The sequence below is a fragment of the Oncorhynchus mykiss genome, chromosome 2 (assembly GCF_013265735.2).
Source record: "Oncorhynchus mykiss isolate Arlee chromosome 2, USDA_OmykA_1.1, whole genome shotgun sequence".
Taxonomy (NCBI): domain Eukaryota; kingdom Metazoa; phylum Chordata; class Actinopteri; order Salmoniformes; family Salmonidae; genus Oncorhynchus; species Oncorhynchus mykiss.
The window spans coordinates 23,468,248-23,485,730 of NC_048566.1; the positions used below are offsets into that span (position 1 = coordinate 23,468,248).

The 17,483-nt window shown below is 46.8% G+C and overlaps 1 protein-coding gene across 3 annotated transcripts in view; it reads right to left on the reverse strand.

Annotated features, from left to right (window-relative positions):
• Positions 1-17,483, reverse strand: part of LOC110538151 (amyloid-like protein 1) — a 63,729-nt gene that overhangs the window by 11,508 nt on the left and 34,738 nt on the right. For 2 of the 3 annotated variants that reach the window (XM_036942704.1, XM_036942697.1), the window contains exons 2-4: positions 15,170-15,349; positions 12,809-12,938; positions 7,213-7,325 (exon numbers count right to left, since the gene is read on the reverse strand). In XM_036942704.1, coding sequence (XP_036798599.1) covers positions 7,213-7,325; positions 12,809-12,938; positions 15,170-15,349 — 423 coding nt within the window. The remainder of the gene's footprint in view (positions 1-7,212; positions 7,326-12,808; positions 12,939-15,169; positions 15,350-17,483) is intronic. The other variant, XM_036942710.1, reaches the window with a different exon arrangement.

The window sequence follows — 17,483 nt, forward strand, 5'->3', positions numbered from 1 at the left end:
CTATAATAAACCACCTCAGCTCTCTTGCATATAATAAACCACCTCACCTTTCTTGCATATAATAAACAACCTCAGCTCTCTTGCAAAAAATAAACCGCCTCACCTCTCTTGCATATAATAAACCGCCTCACCTTTCTTGCATATAATAAACAACCTCAGCTCTCTGGCAAAAAATAAACCGCCTCACCTCTCTTGCATATAATAAACCGCCTCACCTTTCTTGCATATAATAAACAACCTCAGCTCTCTTGCATATAATAAACCGCCTCACCTTTCTTGCATATAATAAACAACCTCACCTCTCTTGCATATAATAAACCGCCTCACCTTTCTTGCATATAATAAACCGCCTCACCTCTCTTGCATATAATAAACCACCTCACCTCCTTTGCATATAATAAACCACCTCACCTTTCTTGCATATAATAAACAACCTCAGCTCTCTTGCATATAATAAACCGCCTCACCTCTCTTGCATATAATAAACCACCTCACCTTTCTTGCATATAATAAACAACCTCAGCTCTCTTGCATATAATAAACAACCTCAGCTCTCTTGCATATAATAAACAACCTCAGCTCTCTTGCATATAATAAACAACCTCAGCTCTCTTGCATATAATAAACTGCCTCACCTTTCTTGCATATAATAAACAACCTGAGCTCTCTTGCATATAATAAACCACCTCGCTTCTCTTGCATATAATAAACAACCTCAGCTCTCTTGCATATAATAAACCACCTCGCTTCTCTTGCATATAATAAACCCCCTCACCTCCTTTGCATATAATAAACCGCCTCCCCTTTCTTGCATAAAATAAACCGCCTCAACTCTCTTGTATATAATAAACCGCCTCACCTCCCTTGCATATAATAAACAACCACACTTCTCTTGCATATAATAAACTACCTCCCCGGCCTATAATAAACTGCCTCACCGGCCTATAATAGACTGCCTTACTTCCCCGGCCTATAATAAACTGCCTCACCTCCCCGGCCTATAATAAACTGCCTCACCTCCCCGGCCTATAATAAACTGCCTCACCTCCCGGCCTATAATAAACTGCCTCCCCGGCCTATAATAAACTACCTCCCCGGCCTATAATAAACTGCCTCACCTCCCCGGCCTATAATAAACTACCTCCCCGGCCTATAATAAACTACCTCCCCGGCCTATATTAAACTGCCTCACCTCCCCGGGCCTATAATAAACTACCTCACCTCCCCGGCATATAATAAACTGCCTCACCTCCCCGGCCTATAATAAACTACCTCCCCGGCCTATAATAAACTACCTCCCCGGCCTATAATAAACTACCTCCCCGGCCTATAATAAACTACCTCCCCGGCCTATAATAAACTGCCTCACCTCCCCGGCCTATAATAAACTACCTCCCCGGCCTATAATAAACTGCCTCACCTCCCCGGCCTATAATAAACTGCCTCACCTCCCCGGCCTATAATAAACTACCTCCCCGGCCTATAATAAACTGCCTCACCACCCCGGCCTATAATAAACTGCCTCCCCGGCCTATAATAAACTACCTCCCCGGCCTATAATAAACTACCTCCCCGGCCTATAATAAACTGCCTCACCTCCCCGGCCTATAATAAACTACCTCCCCGGCCTATAATAAACTGCCTCACCTCCCCGGCCTATAATAAACTGCCTCACCTCCCCGGCCTATAATAAACTGCCTCACCACCCCGGCCTATAATAAACTGCCTCCCCGGCCTATAATAAACTGCCTCCCCGGCCTATAATAAACTGCCTCACCTCCCGGCCTATAATAAACTACATCCCCGGCCTATAATAAACTGCCTCACCTCCCCGGCCTATAATAAACTACCTCCCCGGCCTATAATAAACTACCTCCCCGGCCTATAATAAACTGCCTCACCTCCCCGGCCTATAATAAACTACCTCCCCGGCCTATAATAAACTGCCTCACCTCCCCGGCCTATAATAAACTACCTCCCCGGCCTATAATAAACTGCCTCACCTCCCCGGCCTATAATAAACTGCCTCACCTCCCCGGCCTATAATAAACTACCTCCCCGGCCTATAATAAACTGCCTCACCTCCCGGCCTATAATAAACTGCCTCCCCGGCCTATAATAAACTACCTCCCCGGCCTATAATAAACTGCCTCACCTCCCCGGCCTATAATAAACTACCTCCCCGGCCTATAATAAACTACCTCCCCGGCCTATATTAAACTGCCTCACCTCCCCGGGCCTATAATAAACTACCTCACCTCCCCGGCATATAATAAACTGCCTCACCTCCCCGGCCTATAATAAACTACCTCCCCGGCCTATAATAAACTACCTCCCCGGCCTATAATAAACTACCTCCCCGGCCTATAATAAACTACCTCCCCGGCCTATAATAAACTGCCTCACCTCCCCGGCCTATAATAAACTACCTCCCCGGCCTATAATAAACTGCCTCACCTCCCCGGCCTATAATAAACTGCCTCACCTCCCCGGCCTATAATAAACTACCTCCCCGGCCTATAATAAACTGCCTCACCACCCCGGCCTATAATAAACTGCCTCCCCGGCCTATAATAAACTACCTCCCCGGCCTATAATAAACTACCTCCCCGGCCTATAATAAACTGCCTCACCTCCCCGGCCTATAATAAACTACCTCCCCGGCCTATAATAAACTGCCTCACCTCCCCGGCCTATAATAAACTGCCTCACCTCCCCGGCCTATAATAAACTGCCTCACCACCCCGGCCTATAATAAACTGCCTCCCCGGCCTATAATAAACTGCCTCCCCGGCCTATAATAAACTGCCTCACCTCCCGGCCTATAATAAACTACATCCCCGGCCTATAATAAACTGCCTCACCTCCCCGGCCTATAATAAACTACCTCCCCGGCCTATAATAAACTACCTCCCCGGCCTATAATAAACTGCCTCACCTCCCCGGCCTATAATAAACTACCTCCCCGGCCTATAATAAACTGCCTCACCTCCCCGGCCTATAATAAACTACCTCCCCGGCCTATAATAAACTGCCTCACCTCCCCGGCCTATAATAAACTGCCTCACCTCCCCGGCCTATAATAAACTACCTCCCCGGCCTATAATAAACTGCCTCACCACCCCGGCCTATAATAAACTGCCTCCCCGGCCTATAATAAACTGCCTACCCGGCCTATAATAAACTGCCTCACCTCCCGGCCTATAATAAACTACATCCCCGGCCTATAATAAACTGCCTCACCTCCCCGGCCTATAATAAACTACCTCCCCGGCCTATAATAAACTACCTCCCCGGCCTATAATAAACTGCCTCACCTCCCCGGCCTATAATAAACTACCTCCCCGGCCTATAATGAACTGCCTCACCTCCCCGGCCTATAATAAACTGCCTCACCTCCCCGGCCTATAATAAACTACCTCCCCGGACTATAATAAACTGCCTCACCACCCCGGCCTATAATAAACTGCCTCCCCGGCCTATAATAAACTACCTCCCCGGCCTATAATAAACTACCTCCCCGGCCTATAATAAACTGCCTCACCTCCCCGGCCTATAATAAACTACCTCCCCGGCCTATAATAAACTGCCTCACCTCCCCGGCCTATAATAAACTGCCTCACCTCCCCGGCCTATAATAAACTACCTCCCCGGCCTATAATAAACTGCCTCACCACCCCGGCCTATAATAAACTGCCTCCCCGGCCTATAATAAACTGCCTCCCCGGCCTATAATAAACTGCCTCACCTCCCGGCCTATAATAAACTACATCCCCGGCCTATAATAAACTGCCTCACCTCCCCGGCCTATAATAAACTACCTCCCCGGCCTATAATAAACTACCTCCCCGGCCTATAATAAACTACCTCCCCGGCCTATAATAAACTGCCTCACCTCCCCGGCCTATAATAAACTGCCTCACCTCCCCGGCCTATAATAAACCGCCTCCCCGGCCTATAATAAACTACCTCCCCAGCCTATATTAAACTACCTCACCTCCCCGGCCTATAATAAACTGCCTCACCTCCCCGGCCTATAATAAACTGCCTCACCTCCCCAGCCTATAAAAACTGCCTCACCTCCCCGGCCTATCATAAACTGCCTCACCTCCTGGCCTATAATAAACTGCCTCACCTCCCTGGCCTATAATAAACTGCCTCACCTCCCCGGCCTATAATAAACTGCCTCACCTCCCCGGCCTATAATAAACTGCCTCACCTCCCCAGCCTATAAAAACTGCCTCACCTCCCCGGCCTATCATAAACTGCCTCACCTCCCCGGCCTATAATAAACTACCTCCCCGGCCTATAATAAACTGCCTCACCTCCCCGGCCTATAATAAACTGCCTCACCACCCCGGCCTATAATAAACCGCCTCCCCGGCCTATAATAAACTACCTCCCCAGCCTATATTAAACTACCTCACCTCCCCGGCCTATAATAAACTGCCTCACCTCCCCGGCCTATAATAAACTGCCTCACCTCCCCAGCCTATAAAAACTGCCTCACCTCCCCGGCCTATCATAAACTGCCTCACCTCCTGGCCTATAATAAACTGCCTCACCTCCCTGGCCTATAATAAACTGCCTCACCTCCCCGGCCTATAATAAACTGCCTCACCTCCCCGGCCTATAATAAACTGCCTCCCCGGCATATAACAAACTGCCTCACCTCCCCGGCCTATAATAAACTGCCTCCCTGGCCTATAATAAACTGCCTCCCCGGCCTATAATAAACTGCCTCACCTCCCCGGCCTATAATAAACTGCCTCACCTCCCCGGCCTATAATAAACTGCCTCCCCGGCCTATAATAAACTGCCTCACCTCCCCGGCCTATAATAAACTGCCTCCCCGGCCTATAATAAACTACCTCCCGGCCTATAATAAACTGCCTCACCTCCCCGGCATATAACAAACTGCCTCACCTCCCCGGCCTATAATAAACTACCTCCCCGGCCTATAATAAACTACCTCCCCGGCCTATATTAAACTGCCTCACCTCCCCGGGCCTATAATAAACTGCCTCACCTCCCCGGCCTATCATAAACTGCCTCACCTCCTGGCCTATAATAAACTGCCTCACCTCCCTGGCCTATAATAAACTGCCTCACCTCCCCGGCCTATAATAAACTGCCTCACCTCCCCGGCCTATAATAAACTGCCTCCCCGGCATATAACAAACTGCCTCACCTCCCCGGCCTATAATAAACTGCCTCCCCGGCCTATAATAAACTGCCTCACCTCCCCGGCCTATAATAAACTGCCTCCCAGGCCTATAATAAACTACCTCCCCGGCCTATAATAAACTGCCTCACCTCCCCGGCATATAACAAACTGCCTCACCTCCCCGGCCTATAATAAACTACCTCCCCGGCCTATAATAAACTACCTCCCCGGCCTATATTAAACTGCCTCACCTCCCCGGGCCTATAATAAACTACCTCACCTCCCCGGCATATAATAAACTGCCTCACCTCCCCGGCCTATAATAAACTACCTCCCCGGCCTATAATAAACTACCTCCCCGGCCTATAATAAACTACCTCCCCGGCCTATAATAAACTGCCTCCCCGGCCTATAATAAACTGCCTCCCCGGCCTATAATAAACTGCCTCACCTCCCGGCCTATAATAAACTACCTCCCCGGCCTATAATAAACTGCCTCACCTCCCCGGCCTATAATAAACTACCTCCCCGGCCTATAATAAACTACCTCCCCGGCCTATAATAAACTACCTCCCCGGCCTATAATAAACTGCCTCACCTCCCCGGCCTATAATAAACTGCCTCACCTCCCCGGCCTATAATAAACCGCCTCCCCGGCCTATAATAAACTACCTCCCCAGCCTATATTAAACTACCTCACCTCCCCGGCCTATAATAAACTGCCTCACCTCCCCGGCCTATAATAAACTGCCTCACCTCCCCGGCCTATAAAAACTGCCTCACCTCCCCGGCCTATCATAAACTGCCTCACCTCCTGGCCTATAATAAACTGCCTCACCTCCCTGGCCTATAATAAACTGCCTCACCTCCCCGGCCTATAATAAACTGCCTCCCCGGCATATAACAAACTGCCTCACCTCCCCGGCCTATAATAAACTGCCTCCCCGGCCTATAATAAACTACCTCCCCGGCCTATAATAAACTGCCTCACCTCCCCGGCATATAACAAACTGCCTCACCTCCCCGGCCTATAATAAACTACCTCCCCGGCCTATAATAAACCACCTCACCTCCCCGGCCTATAATAAACTACCTCCCCGGCCTATATTAAACTACCTCACCTCCCCGGCCTATAATAAACCACCTCACCTCCCCGGCCTATAATAAACCGCCTCCCCGGCCTATAATAAACTGCCTCACCTCCCCGGCCTATAATAAACTACCTCCCCGGCCTATATTAAACTACCTCACCTCCCCGGCCTATAATAAACTGCCTCACCTCCCCGGCCTATAATAAACTACCTCCCCGGCCTATAATAAACCACCTCACCTCCCCGGCCTATAATAAACTACCTCCCCGGCCTATATTAAACTACCTCACCTCCCCGGCCTATAATAAACTGCCTCACCTCCCCGGCCTATAATAAACTGCCTCACCTCCCCGGCCTATAATAAACTGCCTCACCTCCCCGGCCTATAATAAACTACCTCACCTCCCCGGCCTATAACCACCTAACCTCCCCGGCCTATATTAAACTACCTCACCTCCCCGGCCTATAATAAACTACCTCACCTCCCCGGCCTATATTAAACTACCTCACATCCCCGGCCTATATTAAACCACCTCACCTCCCCGGCCTATATTAAACCACCTCACCTCCCCGGCCTATATTAAACTACTTCACCTCCCCGGCCTATATTAAACTACCTCACCTCCCCGGCCTATATTAAACTCCTCTAGCTACTCTCTCTGCTGATACAGTATGGTACTGTATGTTACACTACACCCAGCTGGGTACAGTTAGCTTCCAGCCCAAGTCTTTTACTGCAGTCTACACTGCAGTTTAGTTATTGACTCAATTAGTCCAAGTCCAAGTTTAATGTCTTATAGAGTCTATGCTAACTCTCTATAAAGAGTCCTAGTTGTGTTAAAACCCTATTAAAACTTAAGAAATGAATTGAAAAATGAACATGTAATATAATTTATGCATAATTTAATTAACTCTAATATAATCTTAGTTAATATAATGTCGCTCCGCCCGCACCTCCTTGGCTATGTTGTGCCAGTAGACGTAGCTCTCACAGACATCCATCTGCTCCTGGTGCAGGAAACGGCATCGGTCTGGAACCAACAGGGCTTCACTCACATACTCACCCACTGCAGAGCGAGAGAGAGAGAGCGAGTGAGAGAGGGAGAGAGAGAGAGAGGAGAGAGAGAGAGGGAATGGAATGAGAGGGAGAATATTTTATATTTTAATACTTGCCTTGGTTGATAAAAAAAAAATTAATGATCAAAAACGTTCATGAACCCGAGAGAGAGAGAGAGAGAGAGAGAGAGAGAGAGAGAGAGACTTGAACTAGAAAGGTTCAGTATTATAAGATAATGCCAACATTACAGTGCCTCTGCACTATTTGAGCTGAGGACAAGGTGGGGAGTGGAGATTGATCCAGAACACCATGGTGTGCTGCTGCATGCAGTTCTACTTTCAATAGCTGCAGGCAGCCAGTCAGTCAGTCAAGGACAGAACAATGTGAAATATGCTTAATTTCAGATTTTCATTTAAGTCATTTGATTACATCGGTCACAATAGTGATTTTTTTTTATTTTGTACTTTACAGACTCTAGAGAAGTTAAAGTTGTATTTATTAACAAATAAGCCATATATTATGCATTATTCAGGTGTCAAGTATGATTCAAAACCAAATCAAATGTTATTAGTCACATGCGCCGAATACAGTGAAATGCTTACTTACAGGCCCCCAACCGACAGTGTAGTTTAAGAAAATATGGATAAGAATAAGAAATAAAAGTAACAAGTAATTAAAGAGCAGCAGTAAAATAACAATAGCGAGACTATATACAGTGGGAGTCAATGTGCGGGGGCACCGGTTAGTTGAGGTAATATGTACATGAAGGTAGAGTTATTAACCAAACTGGAAGTCTTCCAACTAGCTTGGAAAGACAGTACTGTGCAGTACCGAAGAGCCCTTACTGCTGCTCGATCATCCTATTTTTCTAACTTAATTGAGGAAAATAAACAATCCGAAATTCCTTTTTGATACTGTCGCAAAGCTAACTAAAAAGCAGCATTCCCCAAGAGAGGATGACTTTCACTTTAGTAGTGATAAATTCATTAACTTCTTTGAGGAAAAGATTATGATTATTAGAAAGCAAATTACGGACTCGTCTTTAAATCTGCGTATTCCTTCAAAGCTCAATTGTCCTGAGTCTGCACAACTCTGCCAGGACCTAGGATCAAGAGAGACGCTCAAGTGTTTTAGTACTATATCTCTTGACACAATGATGAAAATAATCATGGCCTCTAAACCTTCAAGCTGCATACTGGACCCTATTCCAACTAAACTACTGAAAGAGCTGCTTCCTGTGCTTGGCCCTCCTATGTTGAGCATTATAAATGGCTCTCTATCCACCGGATATGTACCAAACTCACTAAAAGTGGCAGTAATAAAGCCTCTCTTGAAAAAGCCAAACTTTGACCCAGAAAATATAAAAAAACTATCGGCCTATATCGAATCTTCCATTCCTCTCAACATATCAAGACCATTTCAAGGACAGCTTTTTTCCATCTACGTTACATTGCAAAAATCAGAAACTTTCTGTCCAAAAATGATGCAGAAAAATGTATCCATGCTTTTGTCACTTCTAGGTTAGACTACTGCAATGCTCTACTTTCCGGCTAACCGGATAAAGCACTAAATAAACTTCAGTTAGTGCTAAATACGGCTGCTAGAATCCTGACTAGAACCCCAAAAAATTATCATATTACTCCAGTGCTAGCCTCCCTACACTGGCTTCCTGTCAAAGCAAGGGCTGATTTCAAGGTTTTACTGCTAACCTACAAAACATTACATGGGCTTGCTCCTACCTATCTCTCTGATTTGGTCCTGCCGTACATACCTACACGTACGCAACGGTCACAAGACGCAGGCCTCCTAATTGTCCCTAGAATTTCTAAGCAAACAGCTGGAGGCAGGGCTTTCTCCGATAGAGCTCCATTTTTATGGAACGGTCTGCCTACCCATGTCAGAGACGCAAACTCGGTCTCAACCTTTAAGTCTTTACTGAAGACTCATCTCTTCAGTGGGTCATATGATTGAGTGTAGTCTGGCCCAGGAGTAGGAAGGTGAACGGAAAGGCTCTGGAGCAAGGAACCGCCCTTGCTGTCTCTGCCTGGCCGGTTCCCCTCTTTCCACTGGGATTCTCTGCCTCTAACCCTATTACAGGGGCTGAGTCACTGGCTTACTGGGGCTCTCTCATGCCGTCCCTGGAAGGGGTGCGTCACCTGAGTGGGTTGATTCACTGATGTGGTCATCCTGTCTGGGTTGGCGCCCCCCCTTGGGTTGTGCCATGGCGGAGATCTTTGTGGGCTATACTCAGCCTTGTCTCAGGATGGTAAGTTGGTGGTTGAAGATATCCCTCTAGTGGTGTGGGGGCTGTGCTTTGGCAAAGTGGGTGGGGTTATATCCTTCCTGTTTGGCCCTGTCCGGGGGTGTCCTCGGATGGGGCCACAGTGTCTCCTGAACCCTCCTATCTCAGCCTCCAGTATTTATGCTGCAGTAGTTTGTGTCGGGGGGCTAGGGTCAGTTTGTTATATCTGGAGTACTTCTCCTGTCCTATTTGGTGTCCTGTGTGAATCTAAGTGTGCGTTCTCTAATTCTCTCCTTCTCTCTTTCTTTCTCTCTCTCGAAGGACCTGAGCCCTAGGACCATGCCCCAGGACTACCTGACATGATGACTCCTTGCTGTCCCCAGTCCACCTGACCGTGCTTCTGCTCCAGTTTCAACTGTTCTGCCTTATTATTATTCGACCATGCTGGCCATTTATGAACATTTGAACATCTTGCCCATGTTCTGTTATAATCTCCACCCGGCACAACCAGAAGAGGACTGGCCACCCCACATAGCCTGGTTCCTCTCTAGGTTTCTTCCTAGGTTTTGGCCTTTCTAGGGAGTTTTTCCTAGCCACCGTGCTTCTACACCTGCATTGCTTGCTGTTTGGGGTTTTAGGCTGGGTTTCTGTACAGCACTTTGAGATATCAGCTGATGTACGAAGGGCTATATAAATACATTTGATTTGATTAAAGTGACTATGCAGAGACAATAACAACAGAGAGTAGCAGTGGTGTAAAAGAGGGGGGCAATGCAAATAGCCTGGGTGGCCATTTGATTAGATGTTCAGGAGTCTTATGGCTTGGGGATAGAAGCTGTTTAGAAGCCTCTTGGACCTAGACTTGGCACTCCGGTACCGCTTGCCATGCGGTAGCAGAGAAAACAGTTTAGGACTAGGGTGGCTGGAGTCTTTGACAATTTTTAGGGCCTTCCGCTGACACCGTCTGGTATAGAGGTCCTGGATGGCAGGAAGCTTGGCCCCAGTGATGTACTGGGCTGTTCGCACTATCCTCTGTAGTGCCTTGTGGTCGGAGGCCGAGCAGTTGCCATACCAGGCAGTGATGCTCTCGATGGTGCAGCTGTAGAACCTTTTGAGGACCGATGCCAAATCTTTTCAGTCTCCTGAGGGGGAATAGGTTTTGTCGTGCACTCTTCACGACTGTCTTGGTGTGCTTGGACCATGTTAGTTTGTTGGTGATGTGAACACCAAGGAAGTTGATGCTCTCAACCTGCTCCACTGCAGCCCCGTCGATGAGAATGGGGGTGTGCTCGGTCCTCTTTTCCCTGTAGTCTACAATCATCTCCTTTGTCTTGATCACTTTGAGGGAGAGATTGTTGTCATGGCATCACACAGCCAGGTCTCTGACCTCCTCCCTATAGGCTCTCTCATCAATGTCGGTATGCAGGGGTAGATCTGGTTTATATTAGTATTGGGACTCAGTCAAAGATGTAGACCTAGTTTGTAGGAGTACTGGAGATGAGGTGCAGGGGTAGACCTGTTTTACAGTTTATAGGTATTCAGGCCTCGGTGCATTTAGACCTGGCTTAGTTGACTAATTGGGTTCAAACACAGGTGCAGACTTTACAGATATGTAAATTGGAGGTGAAGTACAGGTGTAGATCTGGTTTATATGAATATTGGGGCTGAAATGCAGAAGTAGACCTGTTTTTTTATAAATGTTTGAATCAATATTGGGTTAGATGTGCAGGTGTACACCTGATCTGTAAGAATATTGGGTCTGAAGTACGAGTGTCAACCTGGTTTGTATTAATATTGAGGCTTGGGCACTGGGGGTAGACCTGTTTTATATAAGTACGCACATGGATTTCCCTTGTTTATCTGAGGAAAGGGGTGTACACTCTTAGACAAAAAGGTGCTATCTAGAACCTAAAATGTTTCTTTAGCTGTCCCCATAGCAGAACCCTTTTAATGACCCTTTTTGGTTCCAGGTTGAAAGAACAATTTTGGTTCCAGGTAAAACTATTTTGGGTTCCATGTAGAACCACAGAGCGTTCTACATGGAACCCAAAAGGATTCTACCTGGAACCAAAAATAGTTTTCCTATGGGGACAGCCAAACAAAGAACCCTTTCGGAACCCTTTTTTCTAAGAATGTAGGGTTAAACAAGGCTCATACAGACAATGGGTCTGGATGGACGTATATTGGCCATTCAAATCCTTTCTGGCATGAGTTTATCTATGAAATTATTAGCGTATACAGGTCAGAGGTCACAGGACTAAGATATGCTAATAACAGGGTTGGGGTGTGCAGTGAATAGCTGGATATAGGTTACTGTTGGTGACTTGGGGAATACAGGCCTAAGGAAAATGGGTAAAAGGGCTGAGATCGGCAAGTATTAGGGATGAGGTGTAAAGGATCTGGGGTCTATGAGTAACAAATAGGGCACTCGGGGCTAGGATATGGGTGTATCATTCAGGGTTAGGATACGGGTGTATCATTCAGGGTTAGGATACGGGTGTATCATTCAGGGTTAGGATATGGGTGTATCATTCGGGGCTAGAATATGGGTGTATCATTCGGGGCTAGGATATGGGTGTATCATTCAGGGCTAGAATATGGGTGTATCATTCGGGGCTAGGATATGAGTGTATCATTCGGGGCTAGGATATGAGTGTATCATTCGGGGCTAGGATATGAGTGTATCTGGGTGTAAATGAGCTGAGGTATATACAGTAGATATTGGGGCAAACGTCTGTTAGTGTTATTATAGGCAGAGCACTATGTTCCCATCAGTCACAATTATTTTTTACATTCCTTTCAATTACTGTTATTTTGTAAAGCAAGTTGGATTACGTGTTAGGGTTACTAATGGTATAAGATGTGCATAGTGGCATGTTTGGAAAAATGTGGGGACAAGTGGGTTAAAATTCAACACAGACTGGCCCTTTGGTAGACCTGACAAAGCTTTGACAATGGAATCCATTCATATGAACTATTAGACATACTATGTCCGTTTCTATTATTACTTCCCCGAGGCTGAATTTGAACGCTACTTAACCATATCATGGAAATTACATGCTTTGTATTAAACATAATGATGACATGATGTTACTTATTAATATAATAAAGTTATCCTCCGATATGGGGTGGGTGATCATAGGGAAGTTGTGCAATGTTTTGAGTGATGTTTGTGTAGGGATATGCTGAAGATCAGAATGATGATGATGATGATGCTGAGGGTGCAGACATTGCAGACATGTGGTTCTTACCCTGGCAGCGGTAGGGCATGACGATGAAGGGGCGTGTCTGGCAGTGGCCCCAGCCCTTCTTACACCAGGCTGGGATGGTGACGGGGCTGGAGGACTCCTCCACATGGGAGATCTGTAGGGCTGGGTACATCTGGTTGGACAGATGGACGGACAGACAGACGGTGGGAGAGACAGACAGAAAGACATAGGGAGGGAAAGATGGATGGACGGACGATATGGACAGACAGGACATCAGGGAGGAGTTAGGACAAGAGAGAGGAGAGAGACAACAGGGTCAGACAAATTGAGGGGAAAAGGAGGGTTTAGGGGAGAGGAGACGTACAGTAGACAGAAGAAGAGAGGAGGAGAGGGTAAGAGGGAGAGAGGAGGAGAGGGAGAGAGGTGGAAAGGAGGATGGAGAGAGGGAGTGAGGAGGAGAGGGAAGAAGGATAGCACAATCAATAGGGAGAAAGGTAAAAAGGAGAGACTCATGCAACGGTCTGAAACACTTTGGCACTAGGTCTATTTTCTGACTATGCAGGTCGTACAGTGATATTCTCCTAAAGTTGTATGGAAAATTCCAGGCTGAAAACAAGTTGACCTATACAATCCCACTTCCAATTATTTCAATAATCCCAATTTCACATCTGACTACTTTCAATTAAAATGTAGGGCAATGGCATAAGCACAGCCCTATAATGAGGTTTAATGGATTGAGAAATGTATTTGGCACGCTGTCTGAGAGCCGGATCCACAGACGTTGAGGAAAAATAAACGCTTTTGTGGAAAAGCAATCACAGACGCATAATGAGCTGGGTAATCACATTACAGCCATTTCAACTGTGTGACTGCTGTTTTCTTTACCCGCCGTGCTTCATTTAGCCACCAGGTGGCGCATGATGTCCTTTTATAAAAACAGGCTCCTTCCTCTTGTTTCAGAGGGGGAGCAGCGAGTCTCTAATCAAACCAAGGCTGTGGCTAGGCCTGGTACGCCATTGATGTGACTTAAGTTTGGCATGCAGGAGACTTTCAGGAATTAGGGGGATAAACGTGGCAGGAGGAAGACCGATGGATGGTAGTATTAATATTCAGGAAATATCAATAAATATTTCCTCCTGACCACCATCACTCCACTATATATACGGAAATATATAGATTTGATAGAACAAGACAAACCAAGTGAGACAGATTGGGAGATTAGGGTTGGTTACTACTACTCCTATTTGTAATGTTGTGTGAGGTATCTAGCTATCTGTTGTTACAGCCTGAATTTTTTTGTCACAGGCCTACACACAACACCCCATAATGTCAAAGTGGTATGATGTTTTTAAATGTTTACAAATCAAAAAAAATTGAGTTAGTAAGTATTCAACCCCTTTGTTATGGCAAGCCTAAATAAGTTCAGGAGTAAAAATCTGCTTAACAAGTCACATAATAAGTTGCATGGACTCACTGTGTGGAATAATAGTGTGTAACATTATTTTTGAATGACTACCTCATCTCTCTAACCCACACATACAATTATCTGTAACGCCCTTCAGTCGAGCGGTGCATTTCAAACACAGATTCAACGACAAAGACCAGGTTTTCTAATGCCTCACAAAGAAGGGCACCTATTGGTAGATGGGTAAATATACATATATCCCTTTCAGCTTGGTGAAGTTATTAATTACACTTTGGATGGAGTATCAATACACCCAGTCACTACAAAGATACAGTTGTCCTTGTTTACTCAGTTGCCGGAGAGGAAGGAAACCACTCAGGGATTTCACCATGAGGCCAATGGTGACTTTAAAACAGGTACAGAGTTTAATGGCTGGGATAGGATACAACTGAGCATGGATCAACGACATTGCAGTTACCATATGCCACAATATTAACCTAATTGACAGAGTGAAAAGAAAGAAGTCTGTACAGAAAACATGCATCCTGTTTGCAACAAGGCACTAAAGTAAAACTGCACAAAATATGGCAAAGCAATTCCATTTTTGTCCTGAATATGTTTGATGTTTGGGGCAAACCCAACACAACACATTACTGAGTACCACTCTCCCTATTTTCAAGCATAGTTGTGGCTGCTCTGTGTATGCTTTTAATCGTTTGCAAAAACATGTTTTCACTTTGTCATTATTGTGTGTAGATTAAAAAAAATCTATTTTCAAATCATTCTGTATCACCATAAAATGTGGAATAAGTCAAGGGGTATGAATACTTTCTGAAGGCACTGAATCTACCACTATCTTTATATCCATAAACCTATCTAAAGTATCTGCTCTCTACTATGCTATTGCAGCAGCATTGGCGATGAGCTGAGCATTACAGTGCAGTAATAGTGCAGTATGAGGTCGATCAGATAACCATAGCAGTGTTGTTGGCTCCTACCTCTTGGCAGTAGGACAGGATCTGGTTGGGCTCTGTAAAGCAGCCCTGGCGGCCCTGAGGGTCAGGCTCCCATTGGCCAGTCTCAGGGTTCATGTGCAGCAGCTGACGCCCACAGAACATGGCAATCTGCGGCTCGGCCACCAGGGGCCCCGGTCCATTCACCTCAGCCACGGCCAAGGCCTAGAGAGAGGGAGGTGGAAAGAGAAAAGACAAGTTGAGAAATAGAAAGAGTAATAGATGGAAGTAGAGAGGAAGGAAGGCGGAAAGGTGGAGGAAAATAAATACTTTGTTATGGTTGTCCTGAGAGAGAGTGTGAGTGCAATGTTTACTGTTTATTTTCTACTTCACTTGCTTTGGCAATGTTAACACGTTTCCCATGCCAATAAAACAATTGAATTGAGAGAGAGAGAGAGAGAGAGAGAGAGAGAGAGAGAGAGAGAGAGAGAGAGAGAGAGAGAGAGAGAGAGAGAAGTCAATACAAACAAAGTGGTGGGCTAATATCGAGTTTGAGAATGAAGGACAGGACCTTAGATTAGTCTAAATGTACTTGCTGATATAGTCTCTCTGATCTATCTCCCAAACACAGACAATGGCTGAGCTGCAGTGAGAGAGAGAGTGTGTGTCTGTGTATACATCGTTGTATGCATTGTGTGTGTGCCATATTTGTATAGAGAGAGATGGACTTTCAAGCTAATGCATATACCATTTAGTCTCACACACTGTAGCTACAGTGATAGAGAATATTGGCAGAAACAAGGATCAGAAAACATTTATACCAGATCATGCGTTGAGTGACACCCAAAGCCGATGAAAAGTCTGACTTATCGACTGACAAACTACGCCCTGGTTTTGTTAGCAATGTTAAGAGTTGAGAATATAAAGATAGGGTGGATAAACAGGAAGTGTACAACTATATTCTGTAAAACCTGCTCCCATCTGCCCCTCTTTTATCTTCTTTCTACCACTCCCCTTTATTCTCTCCATCTCTCCCCTACTGTCTCTCTCCCTTAGCTCTTTCTCTTTTCCTTTCCCTATCTCCATCCTCTCCCCCTCTCTCCTTCCTACCCTCAGCAGCCTGCTAGGATGTTGTTATTGATCATGGGATCCGTTCCATCTGCCTGCAGCCTGGGGGTCGGGCCCAGGGGAGGCACCGTGGAGGAACAAACACCAGCCGGCCCCAGCCCTGCTGCTCCCAGTCAGGTGTTAATACTGGGGGTCGGGCCCAGGGGAGGCACCGTGGAGGAACAAACACCAGCCGGCCCCAGCCCTGCTGCTCCCAGTCAGGTGTTAATACTGGGGGTCGGGCCCAGGGGAGGCGCCGTGGAGGAACAAACACCAGCCGGCCCCAGCCCCGCTGCTCCCAGTCAGGTGTTAATACCGGGGGTCGGGCCCAGGGGAGGCACCGTGGAGGAACAAACACCAGCCGGCCCCAGCCCTGCTGCTCCCAGTCAGGTGTTAATACTGGGGGTCGGGCCCAGGGGAGGCGCCGTGGAGGAACAAACACCAGCCGGCCCCAGCCCCGCTGCTCCCAGTCAGGTGTTAATACCGGGGGTCGGGCCCAGGGGAGGCACCGTGGAGGAACAAACACCAGCCGGCCCCAGCCCTGCTGCTCCCAGTCAGGTGTTAATACTGGGGGTCGGGCCCAGGGGAGGCACCGTGGAGGAACAAACACCAGCCGGCCCCAGCCCCGCTGCTCCCAGTCAGGTGTTAATACTGGGGGTCGGGCCCAGGGGAGGCACCGTGGAGGAACAAACACCAGCCGGCCCCAGCCCCGCTGCTCCCAGTCAGGTGTTAATACAAGCTCATTGACCACCGGGCCACTTCAAGTACATTAACACACAGGAGAGGGAGGGAGGAGGGGAGAGAGTAGGAGAGGAAGGGAGAGGAAAGGAGGAGAGTCGAGGGGGGGAGGGTACACACAATGATGTACACACTGCAGGAGATCATCTCTTCAGACGTAGAGACCAAACATGCTCGTTTTCTAACACAAGCTGAGTATTATGACGTCAATGCCTCACTAGGATTATTTTAGAAAGGGACATAGAGGGATGGAGTTATCAGGTGTTGTGTTCACACGTACAGTATACATAGCACAGAGCACATAGTCCTCTTTGGTGCAGAAAAAGTAGGGGAATATTTCAAAGACATGCTTGAACATCTACCTAACAAATAATTTTGCTCAGTCTTGCCATTCTTCTGGCTTAACAGCCAAGAGACACTTATAAAAACTAATATGACGGAAAGTTCAAACAATATCCCTATCCACACTGAAAGTGGCAACCCAGAACCCATTCAATCCGTCTTATGACTGGCC